At 43.1% G+C, this 25040-nt stretch overlaps 1 protein-coding gene across 1 annotated transcript in view; it reads left to right on the top strand.

Annotated features, from left to right (window-relative positions):
- The window catches only part of LOC145390686 (sacsin-like), a 333656-nt gene that overhangs the window by 120117 nt on the left and 188499 nt on the right, over positions 1–25040 (top strand). Inside the window, exon 5 of the mRNA XM_080265477.1 lies at positions 18042–18850. Within this exon, the coding sequence (XP_080121603.1) occupies positions 18042–18850 (809 nt within the window). The remainder of the gene's footprint in view (positions 1–18041; positions 18851–25040) is intronic.

The raw sequence follows: 25040 nt of genomic DNA on the forward strand, positions 1-25040 counted from the left end.
GTGAGCTGAGTGAGTTCTTTGATCTCAATGTGGGACTGAAACAGGGGTGTGTAATGTCTCCATGGCTGTTTAATATATATATGGATGGGGTCGTAAAGGAGGTACAAGGTAGGGCAGTGGATGTGGGGGTGGCCCTAATGAATGAGGGTGAGATTTGGAAGCTTCCGGTGTTGCTGTTTGCTGATGATACAGTATTGTTGAGTGAAGATGAATGGGAGTTGCAAGGTTTGGTGAATGAATTTGGGACAGTGTGTAGGAGGAGGAAGCTGAAAGTTAATGTAAACAAAAGTAAAGTTATGGTGTTTGAGAGGAATGAAGTCACAGAGTGTGCAGTGAGGTTGGATGGTGAGGGTATGGAGAATGTGAGTGCATTCAAGTACTTGGGTAGTGTGATGAGTAAGGATGGAACTTTGGGGGATGAAGTACGTGAAAGGGTACAGCAGGGAAGGAAGGTTGTTGGCACACTGAAAGCAGTGATGAGAAATAGGGAGGTGAGTATGGAAGTTAAGAAGTCACTGCATGATGGTATTGTGATCCCTACCCTGACGTATGGAAGCGAGGCGTGGACCTTGCAAGAGGGGAACAAGTCAAGAGTGAGAGCAGTGGAAATGAGTTACTTGAGAGGAGCATGTGGAGTGACATGGAGGGACAGGTTGACGAATGAAGAAGTGAAGGAACGCTGTGGGGTAGATGTGGATGTGGTTGAAAAGATTAGGAGAAATACACTGAGGTGGTTTGGACATGTGGAGAGGATGGAGAATGAAAGACTGACTAAGAGGGTGTATGTAGGTGAGGTGGAGGGAGGGAGAGGGAGGGGTAGACCGAGGATGAGGTGGAGGGATGGAGTTGAGAGGTATATGAGGGAGGGGGGGGTGAGTTGGGGGGAGGGGAGTCAAATGGTGGGTGACAGAGTGACTTGGAGGCGTTTTGTCTGCGGCCACCCTTTGCGGGATTAGGGCGTCGGCCTATAGATAGATAGATATATATATATATATATATATATATATATATATATATATATATATATTTATATTTATATATATATGTGTGTGTGTGTGTGTGTGTGTGTGTGTGGTGTGTGTGTGTGTGTACAGGTATACCTCGGTTTAATAATGTAATTGGTTAGGTAAAACCCATCATTAGGCGTTGTATATCAGGGTAGATTTAACATGAAAAGTAATGGGATGCACATTTCAGCCTTGGGCTTCTCCCCAACCAAGCCCAAAACCCACCCAAAGGAACCTAAAAACAAGTTTAAAGCCCATATAAATGGCCTAACAGCTGTAAAGAAGCTAACCAGAGCCTAACACCTTTAAGTAACTAACTAAAACCAACAAATAAAATCTGAAATCGTAAATATAAGTCTGGAAAAAGTCATAGTAAAATGTACCCAAAATGACAATGTTCACCCTACCTGTGGCTAAAACACATTAATCTAAGTTTAAAAACAGTTCATAAATCAACCTAAACACACAGTTTTAGTAAAAAATATCCATCCATCCATCCATCATCCAATCCTACACTGCCCCATGAGGAGCGTAGGAGCCCGGGGTTAGGCAGTTGGTCCCGACATTTAAGATGAGAGTGACCAGCTTCACTCATCCCTGAGTGGTATCACATGAGCAATCAACCCCAACCATCCCTTGGATATAAACCTTCACCGGCTCAGTCCGATTGGAGCACAATAATTACCCACTAAACCACTAGGCACCAAAATTTGGTTATATGGTTACCACCCAGCGTAGTAAATGGTTTCCTGGTGTACAGGAAACCATTTGGCTTGTCACTCAATGTAGAGTCACCCATAGGCAGAAGGAAGAGGAAAGAATTAAGGAAAGAGTGACAGAAGAGGGAGTGTAAAGTTACCCGTAGGCAGAAGGACAAGGAAAGAAAGAAGGAAAGAAAGAGAAGAGGATGGAAGGAAAGAAGGATGGAGGAGAGGAAAGGGTAGACACCCGAGAGCAGCAGTACATTGAGTGAGTGGATGGTGAGCGCCCCCACCTACCACAAAAACATCAAATTCGGTAAAAAAATCAAAACCCATTGTTAAACCAGGGTTTGGCCATCGTTAGGTGGGGTATGGTGGTATTTCTACCCTCATCGTTAAGCAGGGGTATTGCATCTAGGGGTATCTTATATCGAGGTATACCTGTACACAAATACATATACAGAACTTCGGCTAGCCAGCCGACATGTTCAGACATTTGATATCGTGGCCACTGGGCTCAAGCCGTGAGCGGGAAGTAGTCTGTAACACACAGCCAAAGCTGAAATGTCTGTCCGCCCCAGTACTGACTGGTCAAAGCTGCGTGCTCGTCCAGTCACTCCCAAAGAACTTCCAGCACCCGAGTGATACGAGTGTAACCCGCAAAACGTAGAAAGTCAACTGGTCACCGTGAGTTGTATTTCCGCATGGCCACTCGGAGTCTAACAGATCGCCAGCCATGAGTAAATGTACGGTAAAAGTGCCTGTCTGCATGTTGACAGAAGGGGGAGAATCCTGTCCACAGCCTTGCTTCTCCCCTCCCGTCCTTCCTCCATTCCCTCCCGACTTCCCTGTCACTCCATTAGTCCCTACCCTCCTCCGTGGTGATAACACTGACTCATGAGTTTTCACATTTTTTTGCAATTTATTTGACTACTGTTGATCGTGTCGAAATTCCACAAAATCCACGAGAAACCTCATGATATTCTGCATCTAGACATATGCTTAACTCATGGAAGGTTCTACCAAATTTTGCACTAGGGTGGTGGGAAGTTATATGAAGGGAGGTTTTACTTCAGAATACTTTATTCCCACCGCATTTCTGTACTTTTACTTATCAGTTGTATGTGTTTTGATGAGCTTATCTTATGGTACAAATACCAGTGAAGATGATGTTATACCATTTGTACCAATATACAGCAACCAGTTTCCAATGGCAGATTTAACCATGGAAATTTTTTGAGCCCTGGGAGCAATCACTTGTCACAGATAACTGATTTTCAAACTGTCTTCAGGATTTTAATGTGGATTTTTGTTGGTCATGCATTGTTTTCTTGGTGTTTAGCATTATTATGGATAATTTTATGTGTGTTTTGATGTCTCAGTATGGCAGAATAACCAGAAAACAGTGCCAAAATTGGGAGGGGTACTAGACATGTAGTAGTGTCTAGATTTTTTTTTTTTTTTTTTTTTTTTTTTTTTTTTGCCATGTGTGTTTTGATGTCAAAATATGGCAGATGGACCTGAAATCAGTAGAAAATTAGGAGGTGTACTGTACGTATAGTAGTGTATGGGTCGGGTGAATTTTGGTTTTCATTTTGTTTTTTTTTTCATAGTTTTCTTGGTGTTTAGCATTACTCTGGATATCCCTATGTGTGTTTTGATGTCAAAATACGGCAGATTGACCTGAAAACTGTGCCAAAATTAGGAGGGGTACGTGACTTACAGTACTGTATAGGCTGGATGTTTTTTGGTTTTCATTTTTTTTTTTTTATGGTTTTATTTGTATTTAGCATTGCTTTGGATATTCCTGTGTATTTACCTATTTGTGATATACAGGAAATGAGCTATGCTCGTGGGGTCCCGTCTCTGTTTCACAATAAATCAGATTTAGCTTTAAACTCGTTTAAGTTTTTAGACTGGACAGTCTGAAGATGACAAAACAAAATACTGAAGCTGACAAAACAAAAAAGGTTTCAAAGCAAGCCTGAGGACAGTAAATCACCCATGGGGATGAGGGTGGGTTCATGGAATGTGGGAAGTTTGAGGGGAAGAGCAGGGGAAATCGTTGAGGCATTCAGTAGGAGGTGGGTGGATGTGGCGTGTTTGCAGGAAGTCCGGTACAGGGGTGGATCAGCCAGAAAGATTGTTGGGAAGGACTGTTGCTATAAGTTGTTTTGGCAGGGGGGGACAGACGGATATGGAGGTGTTGGTGTGATGGTTGCGGAGAAATGGGTGGAATATGTTATGAATGTTTTGAGAGTAAGCGATAGGAAATTGGTAGTGAAAATTCTGTTGGGAAGAAAGATAGCTGTGATTATATCGGCATATGATCCACAGGCAGGATTGGATGAATCAGAGAAAGATAGATTTTGGGATGATTTAATATGTGTAGTGGGTGGTATGCGGAATGATGAGATAGTGATTTTGGGAGGTGACTTAAATGGTCATGTAGGTGAAGCAGCACAAGGTTATGAAGGAGTGCATGGGGGATGTGCATATGGTCTAAGGAATGCAGAAGGGGAAAGGATACTCGAGTTTGGGGAGGCAACGGACATGATTGTGTGCAACACATATTTTAGGAAAAGAGACAGTAGGTTAATTACGTATGAGTCTGGGGGAAATAGCAGTCAGATAAATTATTTTCTGGTTAGGAGGGCCGATAGGAGGTTAGTGAGGGATGTTAAAGTTATAGGAAGTGAGGAGTGTGTGCAGCAGCACAAACTATTGATTTGTGATATGGTGCTTAAAGAACAAGTGATGAAAAAGAGGACTTATGTACCTAGGAGGAAAATATGGAAGCTGAATAACCAAGTTGTAAGGGATGCCTTCTATAGCGAGTTGAGGAGAGTGGTGGCTGAACAGGGAGCTGTAGACAGAGGCGTTAATGAACAGTACAGAGCCCTCAAGAACAATTTCTTGAGAGTTACTGATGTAACATGCGGCTGGACAAGAGGACCACCAAGACATAAAGTAACTTGGTGGTGGGATGAGGGTGTAGAAGCTGCAATTAATGAAAAAAGAAGGCTTTTCCGGGAATGGAAGAAGGGTGGTAGCAAAGAGGAATATTTGGTTGCCAAGCGTAGGGCTAGGAGAGAGGTATACAGGGCAAAGTCTGAGTCACAGAGACAATTACTTGATAACCTAAATCATGGGGAAAGGAAAAATATGTTTAGGGTGGCAGGTCAGGTGAAGAGGGATAATCGGGATATCATAGGTGAGCAGTGTGTGAAGAATGATGAAGGAAGGGTAGTGGTGAACAGTGAGGATATTAAAGATGCATGGAGAGATCATTATAACCGGTTGTTGAATGAGGAGTTTGACTGGGACAGGGAAGGTTTGGAGCCAGCAGATCTAGTGTCTGGACCTTGGCCTTTGATTGATACTGCTACTGTGAGTGAGGCAATAGGCAGGATGAGGGTGGGGAAGGCAGCAGGTGTGTCGGGGTTGACTGCCGAAATGTTGAAGGCCTCAGGCGATATATGGGTGAGTTTAGTCACTGACCTGATAAATAGGATTATTTATGAGTGTGTTGTCCCAGATGATTGGCTGAAGAGTGTAATTGTAAATGTGTATAAAGGGAAGGGTGATGCCCTGGAAAGAGGAAATTATAGAGGTATAAAGCTTTTAGATCGATAATGAAGGTAATGGAGAGAGTTTTAGAAGGTATGATTAGAGAAAGAGTGAATATTGATGAGATGCAGTTTGGGTTTATGCCAGGTAGGGGGACCACTGATGCCATATTCATTGTTCGACAGCTTCAGGAAAAATATATTGGTAGGAGAAGGGATCTTTATTTTGTTTTTGTTGATTTGGAAAAGGCCTTTGACAGAGTCCCTAGAGAGGTGGTGAAGTGGGCAATGAGAAAGCTTGGCTTGGAGGATGGCTGGTTAGGGTGGTTATGGCCATGTATGTGGGTGCTCACACCCAGGTGAGAGTGAATGGAGATTTGAGCGATGAGTTTTCCGTGAATGTTGGTGTGCATCAGGGGTCAGTCTTGAGTCCCATGTTGTTTATCATGGTACTTGAAGCCCTTTCACGTGACTTTAGAAACGGACTCCCGTGGGAGCTGTTGTATGCTGATGATTTGGTGTTGATTGCAGAGAATGAAAGGGAGGCGGAGGAAAGGTTTAGGAAGTGGAGAGATGGTATGGGGCAAAAGGGTTTAAGGGTAAATGCAGATAAAACAAAAGTGATGATATCTAGGGTTGGTGGCGATACTGTCAAAGACGAGGGAGAGTGGCCATGTGCAGTTTGCCACAAGGGCGTGGGAAGTAATTCCATCTTGTGCGGTGTGTGTGATAAATGGGTGCATAAGAGATGTAGTGGTATCAGAGGTAGACTGCGAGGTAATGCTGATTTTATGTGTACGGCGTGCCGGGGTGAGCAGGTGGAGATCGTCAGACGTGAAAGGATTGAACTTGCGGTGAATCTCTTGAGTGTGTGGAAGAGTTTTGTTATTTGGGAGACATGTTGTGTGCTGGAGGTGGGGCTGGAGCTAGCTTTGTGGCTAGGGTGAGAAGTGGTTGGAAGAAGTTCAAGGGGCTCTTGCCTCTCCTGACATTGAGAGGGCTCTTCCTACGTGCTAAGGGGTCTTTGTATGCAGCATGTGTTAGGAGTGTAATGCTGTATGGCAGTGAGACCTGGGCAGTGATGGAGGAAGACATTCGCCGGCTCAGACGTACAGAAATGACAATGATTAGGTGGATGTGCAGTGCGTCCCTGCGTCCAAGGCCTGGAGGGGCTGGGTTTACAATGGAAGAGTTGAGAGGTAGGATGGGACTGGAGTGTATTGGTGTTGTGATGAGGAGAGGTAGATTGAGGTGGTTTGGACATGTGGAGAGGATGGGGGATGATTATTGGGTGAGGAAGGTGAGAAGTGTTAATATTGGGGGTGGGGTTATGAGGGGTAGACCAAGAAAGACATTGGACGAGGTCATTAAGTGTGACCTTAGGGTTAAGGGACTGAACAGGGAGGCTGCAATGGATCGTGCAGCGTGGAGAGCCGCCATTAGGTGACCAAGGCCGACACATGCAAGCATGTTGGAGCCTTTAAAAAACGAAACGAAGTCTTTTTGTCCTGGCTGTTCCACAGGTCTTTGCATCTATAAGCAAAACTGTATTTCTTGATATCCTTCAAGCAGCTGGGCTTCTTCAATTTCACTCCGTGTCCTATTGTTATTCTCTTATCCCATGCAAAAAGATCTTCTTTGTCAATTTTGTTTACTCGCATCATGGTCCTGAACACTTCAATTATATCATCCCTCTTTCTTCTTTCCTCTAAGGAAGGCAAATCCAGCTTTTCCAGCCTCTCTTTGTATGACAGATCTGCCAGACTGGGGACCATCTTGGTTGCTGTTCTTTGTATTCTCTCAATCTTGTTTATATCTTTCTTTTTGTGTGGGGACCATATTACTGCTGCATATTCTAACCTGGGGAGGATCATGGCCACTACCAATTTTTTCATCATCTCCTCATCCATATAATGAAATGCTACTCTTATGTTAGTCAAGAGTTTATATGTGTCTCTAACTGTCTTGCTAATATGTTTTTCAGGTGACAAAGTATCCTGGACCAGCACTCCTAAATCTTTCTCTTCTCTTGCTTTTGTGATTGGTTCATTACCCATCAAATAATTTGGTGATGGCCTCTTGGTACTTTTACTCATTTCCAATATTTTACATTTCTTTGCATTGAATTTCATTTCCCACATCCGGCTCCAATCATGTATCCTAGCCAGATCCTCCTGCAGCAGTTTACAATCCTCATCAACCCTTACCTTCCTCGAGATCTTTGCATCATCATCAAACAGACTTGCATAACTATTCACTCCATCTACCATATCATTTATGTCAATCAGGAACATTACTGGTGCCAACACTGAGCCCTGTGGGACTGCACTTGTTACTTCCCTCCATCCAGACATCCTCTCCTTTATTACTGTCCTCATTTGTCTCTTTCTCAAAAGTCTGTCATCCATTCCAAGTTGTTCCCCTTCAGTCCTCCTATATGCTCTAGTTTCCACATAAGTCTCTTATGAGGTACCTTGTCAAAGGCCTTCTCCAAATCTAAATACACGAAATCCACCCAACCATCTCTCTTCTGAAGCATGTCAATCACTCTTGAGTAAAAACTCAACAAGTTAGAAACACATGACATTCCACTTCTGAATCCAAACTGACTTTCTGTCAAAATATTCATCTCTTCCAGATATTTTATCTCTCTATCTTTCAGAATTCTCTCACACAATTTTGCGACCATGCTGGTTAGGGACACTGGTCTATAATTCAGGGGTTCTTCCTTGTTCCTCCCTTATAAATTGGTACCACATTTGCCCTCCTCCATTCTTGTGGCACTTTCCCCTCTTCCAGAGAACACACATTTAAACTGTGAATCTTATCCGCCAGTTGTTCTCTGCATTCCTTCAGTACCCAGTTAGAGATTCCCTCTGGTCCTGGGGCTTTCCTTACCACTTGAGTTTCCAGTAATGTATACACTTCCTGTACTTCTACTTTTATATCTTTTATCACTACATTTCTAGTCACTCACTTCCCTTCCACAAACTCCTTTTCATTAGTAAAATCTGATTGGAAACATTTGTTCATTATTTCTGCTCGGATTGCCACATCTTTATAGACATCTCCTTTCTACTTTCAGTTTGGTGATTCCTTCCTTTTGTTTCAGTTTGCCATTGACAGAACTATAAAACAGTTTGGGTTCATCCTTATATTTGTGTATTATACCTTTTTCAAAATTCCTATCTTCCTCTCTACGTATTCATGTGTATTCATTTCTAATTCTTTTATATTCTTCCTTTGTTCTGTTGTGACCTCTCTTTCTCCAGTTGTTCCACGCCGTCTCTCTCGCCTTTTTTGCTATCATACACCTTCTATTAAACCACTCCTTTTTCCTGTTTTCTTTCCCCCTTACAATTGGCACAAATTTTTCCACTCCCAAATTATAGAGGTCTAGAAAGATATCCCACTTCCTCTATATCTGTCTTGTTTCTCTGAATTTTCTCCAATCTGCATGTTCGAAAAATTTTCTCAATCCTGTAAAGTTTGCTTTCCTAAAGTTGTATCTTCCCTGCCTATAAAGCTCGTCTCTTGGCTCCACGTTCCCTACTATCATCTGGAACTCAATGACCACATGATCACTTTTTCCTACAGGACACGTTGTTTTCTGTATGTATGTATATGTGCATATTTTAATGAGGGAAAGATTGTGTATGTGTATACAGGAGTGTGTTTCACGTGAGTGAGAGAGATGTGAAGGTGAAAGTGAAGGGGATGTGAAAGTAAAAATGAAAGTGAAGGTGAGTTAATGTAATAATAATGGTAAGCATGAAAGTGAGGAAGTATTGATGGAAGTGAAGATGAAATTGAAAATAAAAGTACAGTACAGGCAAACCCCGATATATGATACCCCTCTATGCGATTCCCTGGACTAGTGATGGGGGTAGAAATACCACCCTGCCCTTCCTAAGGATGGCCGAGCCACGGTTTAATGATGAGTCCTCTGATATTTTGTCCAGGAGTGATGGGCTAAAAGTTTTAATCACGAGCTTTTCCATGGCATGCTGAGTCCGCCTGCCTGCCAGGATGCGCAGAAATGCTCATGGAGCCCCCACACATATTACTCACCCTGCGTGCACCCTCATCATCATCTTGCACCTGCTGTCTCAGAGTGACGAACTCTCGTTCACTCGCCTACCTCACATCGTGTTGCATCACCAACATTATGCAAGCCGCTTTCATAGTGCATCGTACTGTGTCCCAGCACTGCTGTGAGTATGGCAATGAAATTAATCGTGTGTGGAGTGTGATTTTGTGAAAATTTTGGCCTAAATAAGTGTGATCATGTTTGGTAAGAGTGCTGAATGTCTTGGGGCTAGTGAGTTATTTACAGGTGTTAGGCTTAGGTTAGCATCTTTTATAGCTGTTAGGTCATTGAGGTTGGCTTTAAACTTTTTTTTTTTTTTTTTTTACATTTGAGTGGGTTTAGGACTTGATTAGGGGGAAACTCAGGCTGCAAATGCATCCCTATACTTTACGTGTTAAATCGGCCCCGATATACAATACCCCATCTAGCGATGGGTTTTTACTTAACCAGTCGCTTCATTAAACTGGGGTTTGCCTGTACTGCAATAGTGAAATTGAGTGTAAAGGTGAATGTGAAAGTGAAGGTGAGCATGGAAGTAAATATGAAAGTGAATGTGAATATGAGCATGGAAATAAGTGTGAAAGTGAATATGAATGTCAAAGTGATCTGTAAGTGAAGATAAAATGAAAGGGAAGGTGAAGCCGAAAATACTGTTGGTGAAGTAAAACGGAGGTGCCCAGTGTGGGGAGAGAGAGGGAAAGAATAAATACAGATATGACATAAGCGCACCTCTTCGATTTTTTTTTTTTTTTTTTTTTTAATTATAAATAACAGAATGGAGGAAGGAAAAACAAATGGGTAAAAAAAAAATAATCCATACACCATATTACTGGTGTCCTCTGTTCATAAAATATCTGTAACAGTTAGACTTGAACAGTTGTGAGTTGAAATTTGGAGGAAAACAACTCTGGGGAAGCGAGTTCCAGAGAGATGCAGTTCGGGGAATGAAAGAATTCTGATAGGCAGAAGTTCTGCAATATGGTTGAGTGACATTCCAGTCATGAGGGCTACCAGATGCCCGTGTAGCACGAGGGAAGGCATAGAGAGGTGGCACCATGGACGCAACTTCGTCTGAACATTTGCCAAAAAAATATCTGTAAAATAATGCAAGGGAGGCAACATTCCTTCTTACTTGCAGGGGAGGTAGTTTATGTGTAATGGCAGGGTTGTTAATGATTCTAACAGCTTTATCCTGAATTTTGTCCAGTTGTCTTAATGCAACCTCTCCACAACCATTCCACAAGGGTGAGCAATATTCAAGCTGAGAGCGCACATGACTCTTTTAAATTATAGCTAACTGCTCATCGGCGAAGAAGTTACGGACTCTGTACAATAATCCAAGTTTCTTTGAGGCGGTTTTGGCAAGTGATCTGACATGAGAGGTCCAGCTGAGGGCACTGTTAAGTGAGACACCAAGAATTTCAATACTTTTGGAGATGGGAATATTAGTAGCACTGAAGGTAATGTACGAATCTGGCAGTATCTGTCTATTAGTAAACTGTATATATGTTGTTTTACTAGCATTAAAAGAGACAAGGTTGTTTTGTCCCCATTCACTGATTGTAGATAGATCTTGATTTATGGAGATGGCTGTACTGAGTTGAGAGGTAGAGATATTAGACTTTGTAAATGGATGTCTGAGTGTGAATGAACTATGTAGTGTTGAGTCATCTGCATATGAGTGAATGGGATTGTGAGTGACAGATAAGAGATCGTTAATATGAACCAGAAATAGGGTTGGCGCCAGAACTGATCCCTGTGGCACGCCGGCGTTAATTGAGTGGAAATTCGAATATACATCATCTACTTTTACTCTTATTTTCCTGTCACTAAGATAAGAAGAAATCAAAGGAACAAAAGACGTTAGTCCATAGCAAGGGAGTTTGGACAGCACGGAACGGTGCCATACTCTGTCGAAAGCTTTAAAGATATCAAGAGCTACTGCATGAGTTTCTCCAAAAAGATCAATTGATTGATGGATGGTATGAGTTAAGAGATTGAGTATGTCAGTGGTGGATCTTTCGTGGCAAAAACCGTATTGTCTATCACTAAATAAACAAATGGAGAAGATTGCATAACATCGGTCTTTCCTCTCTCTCTCTCTCTCTCTCCCTCCTTCCCCTTGTCTCTTCCAGAGAGCCAGAGAGAGAGAATAATATAGGAATGACATAAGTGCACCTTTTCGAATAAATGCAGGAGGTTGCATAACATCAGTCCCTCTTTCTCTCTCTCTCTCTCCATCTACATTCCCTCCCTCCCTCCCCTCTCTCTCCAGTGGGGTTAAAGTGAAGGGATGTGATAGTAAATGAAGCGATGGTGAAAGTGAAGGTGAGTGAACGTAATAGTAAAGGTAAATGTGAAAGTGATAAAGAGGCAGATGAAGGTGAAATTGAAAATGAAGATAATAGTGAAAGTGAGTGTGAAGGTGAATGTGAAAGTGAGCATGGAAGTGAATGTGAATGTCAAAGTGAACTGAAAGCAAAGACAAAAATGAAAGCAAAGATGAAGATGAAGGTGATGACAAAGATGAAAATATGTGAAGTAAGATTGAAGTGCCTAGTGTGGGGAGAGAGAGAGAAACAGGAGCGGCACAAGCACGACTTTGAAGAAACAATCGGAGGAGATAGCATAACATCAGTCCCTCCTCTTCTTCTCTCTGTACATCTACATTCCTTCCCCCCCCCTCTCTCCCTCTTTCTCCAGTGGGAGAGAGAATCAGTCCCTCCTTTTTCTCTCCTCTGTTCCCTCCCTCCCTTCCCCTCCCTCTCCAGAGAGAGAGAGTGAGAAAGGGCAAGTGTGATGTACAATATGGATGTACTGTAGTGGCCTTTTACAATGACTTTCAGAGTTAGTTTATGTACGAATGGGGGCCAGGAGAGAAGTCCAATATCCGGACAGAGCCATTACCCGGACATGCCTTTGGCTCTGTTACATCTGGTAATCGAAGGATTACTGTATGTATGTACACAGTGGAATCTCCTAAATCGCACATTTCTAAACAGCAGATTCATAATACTGTATGCGGCAACATCATGCAACAGTTAGCAATATCAGTTGTTTACCAATCACAGCGCCAACTGGATGCATCAGTGTATCATGCATTCTGCATCGTCATTTATAGCTTTCAGAGGTGTGTTTAAAACAATGCCCAGTAGCTGTGGTAATCCAGGATTAATAAAAAGTAACCTGTGAAAGACTCATTTCAATAGAAAATTGGGAAAGGCCACATCCGTCTGTTAAAAAATTTACCTGTCTATCTATTGCCAGATGCCTTAATCCCACTTGGGGTGGCCACCAACAAATCGCCTCCATGTCGCCCTTTCCCCCCGTCATTTTACTGCTCTGCTCCCAACTCACACCCCCCTCTCTCATATACCTCTCCACTCCATGCCTCCATCTCATCCTCGGCCTCCCCCTCCCTCTCCCTCCCTCCACCTCACTCACATACACTCTCCTCGTCAGAGTCTCGCCCTTCATCCTCTCCATATGGCCAAACCACCTCAGTGTGTTCCTCCTAATGCTTCCTATCACATCCACGCCACAACGCTCCTTTATATCCTCATTTGTCAACATGTCTCTTCATGTGACTCCACAGGCTTCTCTTAAATAACTCATTTCCACTGCTCTCACTCTTGACTTGTGTCCTTCCAACAACGTCCAAGCTTCATTTTCATGCTCACTTCCCTGTTTCTTATCACTGCTTTCAAGGGACCAGCAACCTTTCTTCCTTGTTGTACCCTTTCAAGCACATCATCCTCCAAACTTCCATCCTTACTCATCACAGTCCCCAATTACTTAAACCTACTCACATTTTCCATTTCCTCACCATCCAACCTCACTGTACATTCACTGACTTCACCTTTCTCAAAGACCATCTTTTTACTCTTCCCTATATTCACCTTTAGATTCCGTTTCTTACACACTCTCCCAAACTCATCCACCAATCCTTTGCAGCTCCCCTACGTCTTCACTTAACAACACAGTATCATCATCAAACAACAGTACAGGGAGTTTCCAAACACTACCCTCTCTCACCAGGGCCACTCCAACATCCACTGCCCTACCTTGTATCTCTTTTATTACCCCATCCATGTACAGTTTGAACAACCATGGAGACATGACACATCCCTGTTTCAACCCAACCTTCATAGAGAAAAATTCTCTCAGTTCACCATCCACACGCACTGCAGCCTTAGCACCATCATACATACTCTTCACAGCATTCATCAACTTCCCATCTACTCCATATATTCTTAATACTTTCCACATTCCTTGTCTATCCACCCTGTCATATGCTTTCTCCAAATCCATGAAATCCGCTTACAACTTCTTTCCCTTCTCTAGAAACTTTTCCACTAAAGATCTGAGAATGAATATCTGATCTACACAACCTCTTTCCTTCCTAAAGCCTCCCTGTTCTTCTCCAACTAATTCCTCTGTTCTTTCTCTAACTCTGTCAATAAGTATCCTACCAAACACTTTTTCTATTACACTAAGAAGACAAATGCCCCTATGATTACCACACACTTCTTTTTCCCCTTTTCCTTTGTACAAAGGAATAATTATACCTGACTTCCAATCCTCCGGGACTCTACCTTCCTCCCAGGCCAATCTGCACATCTTCCACATCCATTCTACTACTCTCTCCCCCATGCTTCAGCATTTCACCACACACTCCATCAATTCCTGGGGCTTTCCCCAATTTGACTTTCTTCATTGCTTCCACAACTTCTACCCTTCTAATTTCTTCCTGTCTTCTCATCTCCCTCCTTCTCCCAGTGATTCCCCAGCCACTTATACTCGCATTACTTCCATCCTCTATGTGCAACAATTCCTTAAAGTGTTCTCTCCATCTGCTCACTTTTTCTCCCTTCTCCACTAGTAATCTACCATTTTTATCTTTCACTCCCCTACTAACTTCACTGCCACCCTGTCTTACTCTGTTCACGTCTTTCCAGAACATTTTCTTACATTCCCTCCACTTTACACAAATTCCTTCCAAATTCCTCATCCACTATCTTCTTACTCTCTCTTGCTAATCTTTTCACCTCTCTCTTCCTTTCTACATATAACTCTCTCTTCCGCCTCTCAGCTTCTTCCACGCCCCTATTTCTCATCCATTCATTTTATGCTTTCTTCTTTTGTGCCACAGCCTGTCTCATTCCACCACTCTGTTCCTTGCACCCCCTTCCGTCTTCTCTTCACCCCACACACCACATCACATGCTGCACATTTCTTCTGTGAATATCTTGCACACACCTTCCACATCCCCCATCTGCTCCAATTCATATTTACCCAGTCATTCCTCCACATTGTAATTCTTCACTAGATGGGTGCGTCGATTCTACCTATAATAAAAAACTTTAGATCACGAACTCGTGATCTAAAGTTAGGTAATTTAGTACAGGTATGCCTCTATATACAATAACCCCTAAATGTGATATCCTGGCTTAATGATGGGGGTAGAAATACCACTATACCCCACCTAACGAAGGCCAAACCCCAATTTAATGATGGGTTTTGATTTTTTAAAACCGATTTTGATATTTTAGACTAAAATTGTGTGTTAAGGTTGATTTATAAATTGTTTTTAGACCATATTAATGTGTTTTAGGTATGGGTGGGGTGAACATTGTCATTTTGGGGTACAGTTTACTAAGCTTGATTTTTTTCAGACATATTAGACAATTTTCAGATTTTATTTTTTGGGATTAGTGAGTTATTTACAGGTGTTAGACATAGGTTTGCTTCTTTTACAGATGTTAGGCCATTTAGATTGGCTTTAAACTTGTTTTTGGACTCATTTAGCTGGTTTTAGGACTTGGTTGGGGGGGAACCCAAGGCTCAAAGATGCACCCCTATACAAGTTAAATCTACCCCGAGATACGATACCCTTCATAATGATGGGTTTTAATTAACCAATTGCATCGTTAAACATGTGTACCTGTACATATGTAACACAGATAATTAATTTTTGAATTGTGACTGCAAGAAATGAGTGATAAAAACAAAATTGGGGTATTCAAGGAAGCTGGCAGGTTGCGGCAGTGTTTACGAACGATTTGTACAAATGGCTGTGTTGTTTACCAACTACTGCTCCGACTGGATGCATCATTGTGCACACATTATAAATCCTCACTTGTAGCTTTCAGAGGTAAGTTTATAGAAATGCCCAGTAGCTGTGGTAATCCTGGAATAATTAGTACCCTGTGAAAGACTAATTTCAATAGAAAATATGGAAAGGACACGCCCGTTTGGTAAGCTCAACAAATCGAGGACTTTATGATGATATGGAGGCAGCTGAGGGCAACAACAGCACTGTTTCCATTGCCTCCACAATGAACTTTGAGGGTTTCCTGAGGGAGGCTGATGAGGAAGAAATGGCACAGAGGCAGCAGCACACTCATTTCTTGCTAAGAGGCCGTAGTCCGCATCAAGCCTCGGAACCCTTTCCCCCACATCCCAGTTGTTTTATCAGTAAACCAGTTAGGCTGTAGCGGACTAAAGCGGCAAGCAGCCGAATTGCCTTACGACCAAAATATAGGTTAGGTTAGGTTAGATATGGCTTAAACGTTTTTGGCCTAACAGGATCACGGCCAAAAATAAGTACAGTACAGCCAGTTAGTTCTGAACTCCCTCCTCCCCCATCCATTCAAGCAATGTTGTCATTCCCCCCTCCCCCATCCATTCAAGCAATGTCATCATTCAGAGTCAGGTAAGAATCTTACAATATTATTCATTTCCATTAAATATGCATTACTAATTTTTTTTCCAGGTTGTTAGTATTTGCTGATGACCTGTTTGGGGGTAAGAGGACAATTTTTCCAAAATGACAGACTCATAAGCATTTTTTCCCATAAGATTACAGTAAAAGTCCTGTAATCCGAATGGCAGGGGACCGAGGGTCTTTCGGGCTATTTTTTTTTTTTTTTTCTCCAGACTATTGGGAGGGACCTCTTAAATCATTCATTCATCATCCAATCCTACATTGCCCCATGAGAAGCTTAGGAGCCCGGGGCTAGGCCTGTTGGTCCTGACATTTAAGATGCCAGTGACCAGCCTCACTCATCCCTGAGTGGCATTACGTGAGCAATAAACACCCCAAACGGGATTGAGGCATCTGGCAATAGATAGATAGACCCCTTAGATATAAACCTTCACTGGCTCAATCTGATTGGAGCACCGAAATTACCCACTAAACAACCAGGCGCCAAAATTTGGTAATATGGTTACCACCGAGTGTAGTAAATGGTTCCCTGGTGTATAGGAAACCATTTGGCATGTCATTCAGTGCAGTCACTCACAGGCAGAAGGAAGAGGAAAGAATGAAGGAAAAAAAGACAGAAGAAGGAGTATAAAGTCCCCCATAGGGAGAAGGATGAGGAAAGAATGAAGGAAAGAAAGACAGAAGAGGATGGAAGGAAAGAAGGATGGAGAAGAGGAAAGGGCAGACACCCGAGAGCAGCACTACATCAAGTGAGTGGATGATGAGTGCCCCCACCTACCACAAAATGAGGGACCTCATAAAACATTAGACATATGCTCATGATCATTAAATAAACACTTAAAATGATAAGGGTTATTGTTTTATGCACCGGAAATGCATAGAAGTGTTGATGAATAGTTGCAGGCAGGTACATCCAAGACCAAGAGCAAATCCAAGCCAGATAAATTCTTAGATAAAGCCCAGAAAAATTCGAAGAATTTTGCCTTGACAAATTTGGAGTGTTGGGATTTTTGGATTATTGGTGGCCAGATTAGAGGACTTTTACTGTATAGTAGTTAGTTATAACTCATGAAATTCTAAAACTGTGGCCTGTGCCCAGTCTCATAAGACCTCAATGGAGATTCCAGAGATTCCACTGTATACACTAGAGATAGATATGTGTATATTTTTTATATAAAGGCTCCAACCGTCTTCCCAGCATCAAGCTTGGTCACTTAATGGCAGCTGTCCACTGCTGAATTTACACACACACACACACACACACACACACACACACACACACACAGGTAGCATAGCATTCTCGCTTGCCATCTGGTAGACGGGAGTTCGCGCCTCGCTCAGGTTGCGAAAAGTTTCACTGACGAAGTGGGTGGTTACTGTCCCCCTTGAGCAAGGGGATGGGTGTGTGCATGTGTGAAGGTCACAGCCTTGCCCTTAGATCAGACTATATGAGCTCCCCAGCTCCCTTCTGGGAGGGTAAAAGCTGACGATCACGACCATCAGGTGATCCTGACCGACCTGGTGAATTACACACACACACACACACAGTTTTTGTAATTTGGTTTGGAAAAATTGAGAAACTGCCTTTCTGGATTCCCATAATTTCAATCCGTCATGTTCCCCCCCTCTCCCTCCTTTAGGGCTAATAATATTCCATTGTCTCCTATAAATCTGATGTGCCAGTCTCTTCCAGATATACTGTAGTTTGCAGTACCAGTTGTATGGAAAAATTTGTGGTGTCTTGGAACAGAGCCTTGCCATGCAGTGAGGATTGATTGTATTGTATTTATGGATGTTAATGCTCTACTACATTGTATTGTATTTATGAGTGTTAATGCTCTACTGCCACTAGCTACTGTACTTCTGTTGTGTTGTTAGGCAATATTTTGGAGCACATCACTGACATAAAACAATGACTCATTGTACTGTGCATGTTTACCCCAACAGATTACATCACCATTATCAGTGGGTCATCAGTGCTGTTCATGGACCCAAGTGAACCGGAAGCACGAATGTGTCGCTCCCTAAGCTTATGTTCCCTGAAAGATGTGCTTCCATATCCTGCAATTACAGAGTTATGGGGATCTTATATTAACCAAATCCATCTGACTTCTGGCAACTTTCCTGGCACACTGTTTTGGTTCCCACTGAGGCAACATCCATCTGAGCTCTCAGCTACGATCTACACTTGGGCTCATGTTAGTCAGCTGTTTGAGTCTTTCAGTGTGGAGGCAAGCATATGTCTTACATTCTTGAAAGCTTTGGAGCATGTGAGTTTATGGAGGGTGACTGAAGACTTGGCTAACCGAACAGCCCTACACCAGGTAGAGCTTACAGGCCCAACGTTAATGGTGGCACGTGAACAGAGGACTAAACTGCGAAGGGAACTACGTGAGTGTGGGGGGCGGCCAGAACACACTATTGCCTCTCAGTATCACATCACCTTGCACAGCATCCAGGGAACACAGATAACTGATCAGACTATGTTGGTTGTGCACCTTCTGCCTGGACGACATGACACTTTCAGGGTAAAACATGGAAATAAAGAAAATGTTCGCCTTATTCCGTTAGTTGGTGTAGCCGCCCCCACAGAGCCTCTCAGCATTCAAAGGGGACACTTGTTTGCCTTCCTTCCACTGCCTTCTGACCCAGCCAACACCACTGGTCTGCCTGTACAAATCAACGCAAACTTCACTCTGGACCAGAACCGTCGCCATGTTAAGTGGAAAACCCATGACACCGCCTTGGAGCCAGATGTGAGTCATATAGACATAACCTCTATACTGTAGTGGTGTTGTTTTCCATTTTGCTACCTTCAGATGACACTGTAGGTATTTAACTTAAGAGATTTTTTTTCAGTCTGGAAGGGTAGGATACAGTATAGCTTTATTTACCTCTAGAATGTGGTGACCTTTTTTTGCTACATTGCAGACACTGGTCCAAATTCCAATGTTAGACCAAAGCTTCAGTTAGACTTGGAAGTTGGTCTTGGGATGGTCCCATGCCCAGGCTCACGGCTTACTCAAGTCGGGCTCAGCCAACTTGACTTCGCCACATTCTGAGTCAAAGCTCGTGTCTGACTTTACAAAGTTGGGCTCAGTTTACATGCTTGTGGCAAACCTTCAACTATTTTCATATCAGTTGGTCACAGTGCTGATTTTTTTATATGTAATTTACCAAATAAGGCCAGATAAACCAAAAGATGCTTTTTAAATATTAGATAACTGATATCCTAGTCATTAGTCATCATCTGTGTGAATGTTTTCCCTACCAAGACTTAGTTAGGTCACATTTTACTTTCAAATACTATATGAGTGTTACTGTAACCTGTGACATTTGCTTTTGTCCTGTAAGTTACTAGAGTTATTCAAAAATAAATTTACTCAAATATAGCTAGAGAATATACCGGTAGCTGTTAAGCTGAGAAAAGTCTATTTTTGATTTTCCAACACTGAAGGATAGTAGGCTATAAAACTTGGAAAGTACTGTACAAGAATTGCCCAACAGGCTGCTGCATTATTTTTATTTCCATAATGATGGACAGTTGTAAGAATACCCTATATTGTAATCTTTCCTGATTAAGTATGTAAAGAATCACATAACATAGTCCACTGGAAATTTTCACTGGCATAATTTTGCCCTGTTATTTGCTAATTTGTCTATGAATTTGCCGGAGACCTCTAAAACTGCATACAGTCAACCCTTGGCTATCACGAGTAATTGGTACCCTAGGCGACCCGCCATAGCCAAAATCGCGATAGCCATACTTAAGAACTAATGGGAAAAATTCTAATTGGTTCCCCGACCTCCAACTTTACCCCAACCTTACCCTATTTTCACATCTCCTTCACTAAAATACCTGGGATTACAAACCAATGCTGCAAATTAACAACAGTACAGTACATAAAGGTTATAAATAAAACAGAATTAACTGTAATAAGCCATTTTACTTAACATTTTTGGAGAGGATGAGGGGCTTGGGTGGGTTGAAGGGGTTCCGAGGCTGGGGTGGAGTATTACTGGCCACCCCTCCGACGTTCTATCTCGTCTAGGAATTGATCAGCTTCATCAGGAGTCTGGAAGGGACCCTGAGCATAAGGCAGGTTCTTCCTCTTCCTCACTTGCCGTCCTGGGTTAGCCGCGTTACGTGCACCAATTGTAGGAGGGTTGGATGGGGTATTGGTGGCCATTGTGGTTGAACAATAGGTCTTCACGGCTATAGCTGCTGTCGACTGGTAACGCTGACTCTCTCTGAACCTTGGCGGGAAGGATGGGTAGCTGTAACCATGTCTTGGGCCAATCAGCGCTCGGGTAGCCTGTGACGTCGCGCCAATCACGGCGCGAGTATACGCATGGGCGGAGCCCGCGCGATTTTTTTTTTTTTTTTTTTTTTTTTTTTATGCGAGGAAGAAGGAACCAAAGGCCATGGCCCGCAGTAACAGTTCCCTCCAAGAGAAAAACAAAATACAATAGAGAGCCAAATTCAAGATCCGATCATTTTGAGATGCCTGGACACACTGCGTTTGAAAGACTGGAGATCATAGGCAGCAGGAAATACAGACAGAGGGAGACAGTTCCAGAGTTGACCTGTTGCATAAATGAAAGACTGGGAGTAACGGTTAACTCTTGCATTAGAGAGTTGGACAGAAAAGGGATGAGAGTTTGCTGCCAGACGGGTGCTACGCGCCCGTCGTAGAGGTGGAGGAATGCAAGCAGACAGTTCAGAGGAGCAGTGACCATTAAAGTAGCGATAGAAAAAAGATAAAAGATGCAACAGTGCGGCGAAGAGACAGAGGTTGAAGGGAGTCAGTAAGAGGAGGAGAGTTAATGAGACGAAAAGCCTTTGACTCCACCCTATTGAGAAGAGCTGTATGTGGGGAGCCTCCCCACACATGAGAGTTATGTACTCCACACAGGGGCGGATAAAACCTCTGTATAGAGTCAACAATTGTGCAGGGGTAAAGAAAGAGCGGAGTCGGCTTAGCACACCCAATCTCTTGGAAGCAGATTTTACAAGAGATGTAATATGATCTTTCCAAGATAAGTCCCAATGAAACCCCAAGCATGTTCAAGGATGATGCAGGATTAAGCTGAATATTATTAAACATTAATGGGTATACCTGTGGAAGATTTTGTCGGGTTGATAGGTGTAAGAACTGAGTCTTAGATGCATTAAAGACAACCATATTATTTTTACCCCAGTCAGCGATACGAGCCAAGTCAGACATTAGGTGTGCCATAGCCTCATCCCTTGTTTCTTGAAGTAACTGTTGAGATGGGCGTTGCGGGAACCGAATGGAAAGGTGAAGGGTGGAGTCATCAGCGTATGAGTGGATAGGGTTAGATGTACAGCTTAGAAGATCATTGATGAATAAAAGGAAGAGAGTTGGTGATAGGACAGAGCCCTGAGGAACACCACTGTTGATAGATCTAGGAGAAGAACGATGGCCGTCTACAACAGCGGCTATAGAACGACCAGAAAGGAAGCTAGCGATGAAGGCACAGATAGAAGGATAGAAACCGTAGGAGGGCAGTTTGGAAATTAAAGATTTATGCCAGACTCGATCGAAAGCCTTTGAGATGTCAAGTGCAATGGCAAAGCTTTCGCCAAAGTCCCGAAAGGAGGATGACCAGGAGTCTGAAAGGTAGGTGAGAAGATCGCCAGTGGAGCGTCCCTGACGGAACCCATACTGACGATCGGAAAGAAGGTTGTGATAGGAAAGATGCCTTAAAATTTTTCTATTAAGAATTGACTCGAAAACTTTTGAAATACAGGACGTTAAAGCAATTGGACGATAGTTGGAGGGTTGGGGAGTGGTCACCCTTCTTTGGGACTGGCTGAATGAGAGCAAACTTCCAGCAAGAAGGAAAGGTACAAGTTGACAGACAAAGGCGAAAGAGTTTGCCTAGGCAGGGTGTAAGCACAGAAGCACAGTTCTTGAGAACAACAGGAGGGACCCCATCAGGCCCATATGCCTTGTTAGTACTGAGGCCAGTGATGGCAGAAAATACATCAACTGAAGAAATTTTAATGTCAGCCATGAGGAAGTCAGAGGGGAGAAGTGAAGGAGGAACAGCACCGGGAATCGTCTAAGGTGGAATTGGAGGAGAAAGTCTGTGCGAAGAGATCTGCTTTATCAGTAGAAGAAATAGCTACAGAACCATCAGAGTAGAAAAGAGGAGGGAAGGATGATGAGGTAAAGTTGTTAGAAAGATTTTTGGCAAGGTGCCAGAAGGAGCGGGAAGAATTCGAAAGTTGGAGAGTTGAGAGCATTTAGTATGGATGAAATTATTTTTAGTAGAGCGAAGAACAGACTTAGCACGATTCCGGGCAGAAACGTAAAGATGATGTGATTCAGGTGTGGGTTGGCTCCGGTACCATTTGTAGGCCCTCTCCTTGTTGCGGACAGCATTAGAACAAGCGTGATTAAACCAAGGCTTTCTTGCGTTAGTCAAAGGATATGAGAAAAGGAATGTATGCTTCCATGCCCGAGAGAATAACCTCCGTAATGCGCGAGGCACACTCAGATGGCTCCCGGCCATGGAAGCAATAATCATTCCAGGGAAAATCAAAGAAGTACTGCCTGAGGGCCTCCCAGTTCGCGGCTCCAAAGTGCCACAGACGACGTTTCCTGGAGGGTCCACAGGCCGTACCGGAGTGATAGGACAGGTTAAGGTAATAAGGTTGTGATCGGAGGAGCCCAACGGAGAGAAAAGATTAACAGAGTAAGCAGAAGGATTAGTTGTGAGGAAGAGGTCAAGTATGTTGGAGCTCTCTCCAAGGCGGTCAGGGATACGGGTAGGGTGCTGTACAAGCTGCTCTAGGTCATTAAGGATAGAAAAGATGTAGGCTTGTTCACCAGGTGGATCCGTGAAAGGAGAGGAGAGCCAAAGGTGGTGGTGAACATTGAAATCTCCAAGAATGGAGATTTCAGAGAAAGGAGAAATGGACAGAATGTGTTCCATCGTAGAAGTAAGATAGTCAAAGAATTTTTGATAGTCAGTAGAATTCGGGGATAAGTAAACAGCACAGATATATTTAGTCAGAGAATGACAGGAAAGCCGAAGCCAGAGTGTGGAGAATTCAGAAGAATCAAGTTCAGGAACACGAGAGCAAGATAAGTCGTTGCGTATGTATACACAACAGCCACCTTTGGCTTTGAAATGAGTATAGAGAAAGTAGGAGGATACAGAAAAGGGTTTGCTGTCGGTTGCCTCAGACAGCTGAGTCTCCGTCAGAAAAAGAAGGTGAATGTTTCTGGCCGACCATCGTCCGCGATAGCAGTATTTGAGGTCACGATAAAGGTAATCGTGTTGCATTTCACCTGTCCGTGATAGCCATGAAATGCGATAGCAAAACCCGTGATAGCCAAGGGTTGACTGTACAGACTATCCTCGTCTAACATGGTTTTCTCTAACTTGAAAATGGTCTAACATGGTACAATTATCCAGAAGCACCAGAAGCACTATCACATCTAACATGGCCATTGAAGAAGCTAACACGGTTATTTGAACCGGGCAGGTGGTGATGAGATGATTTCAGCGTCTATAGTCGTATGCACACCGAACGAGTGAGTCGACGTAAAGAGTCACTCATCACTCGCTACTTTGCTAGACAAGCTGCTGTTTAACTCCAGGAAGAGGATATACAATGCCAGCAGGAAGAAGCCATGGATAACATAGATGATGATGTGAGACGTGTTAAGTGCTATTGACTCTGAAGGATTTTAACCAGTGTTCTCCCCTCTACCTCCTCTCCGGCATAGTGTGTCTACTCTTATCCTCCCATAAGGTAAATAAAATGGGTTTTTAACTGTAATAATACTCTTTTATAATTTTTTGAACCATATTAATGCTTTCTAGGAGGTTAAAATTGGGAGGTATAAAAAAATTTTTTCCACCACAGGGGGGGGGGGGGAAGTGGACTTTCAGCTGGGGTGCAGAAGGAAATAGGGGGTTTCAAGAGTCCCTGTAACACGAAATTTCTCATAACGGTAGGGATGCGGAAGCAATTAAATGTATTAGATGAGGATAGACACTATATAGAATCCAAATAATGAAGAAAGTATATTAAATAATATGATGAATAGCAGAGAATAGTTTTAGCATGGACAGATGACAGTGCAGTGAGCCAGGCTATTATGCATGTTAAGGGAGGTTGATGCCAAAAAATTACTCCAGCGACCAGTCACCCCCTGGCCTACAGGGGGGAAAGGTGGCGCTGTGCAGGCAGTCCTGGCAGGCCTGCTTGTCCACCTAGACTTGTCATTATTGGCTGATAAATGAATAATTATAGTTTATGTATGCCTGCCATGAAGATAGAACAAAGAGGAAAATTAAGGATAGAGGCAGTAGTCTTCCATTAAGGCAAAAAGCTTTGGTGTTGCTATCATCACCTCTGTAGGTGTGAAAGTGGCGGTTGCTCCCCCAGGCGCTACTTAGCCGTACATTAACGGTAACATCAAAGAAGTTCTCCATACTGACAGGGATTGTAAAACACCTTATCTTGTACCTCGGGTCTTCTTTAATAGATATTCATCTTACAATTGGTATCGCCTACGCCTGCGTCCCCTTGGAGGGTCTCTCGCATAGCAGCCCATGTTATAAATCTTGTCCATCTCCCCTCACCTTGGAAGGCGGCCCATACACAGACCCCTAACCTGGTATGACTTTAAGGAATTTCATCTACTTTAACATTACTTATCATCATCATCAGCAGCAGCAGCAGCAGCAGCATCCGGACCTCCTTTCCCACCCTAGGGCAGGGTGAGGAGTAGCAGCGTCCAGACAGCCCAAGTTTGCCCATTTCAGTGGGCCACGCTTCCATTCACTCATCGTTCAAGCCCCCGGTATCCTGGCTCTGTCTGATACACCAACAATGTTCACCACATACTGCAGCTTCACATAAACGTGTCCAATAGAGTCAGTCCGGGTGCCAAATCCCTG

Source organism: Coenobita brevimanus, chromosome 15 (assembly GCF_032717465.1).
Source record: "Coenobita brevimanus isolate Jiangsu-jjx chromosome 15, ASM3271746v2, whole genome shotgun sequence".
Taxonomy (NCBI): Eukaryota; Metazoa; Arthropoda; class Malacostraca; order Decapoda; family Coenobitidae; genus Coenobita; species Coenobita brevimanus.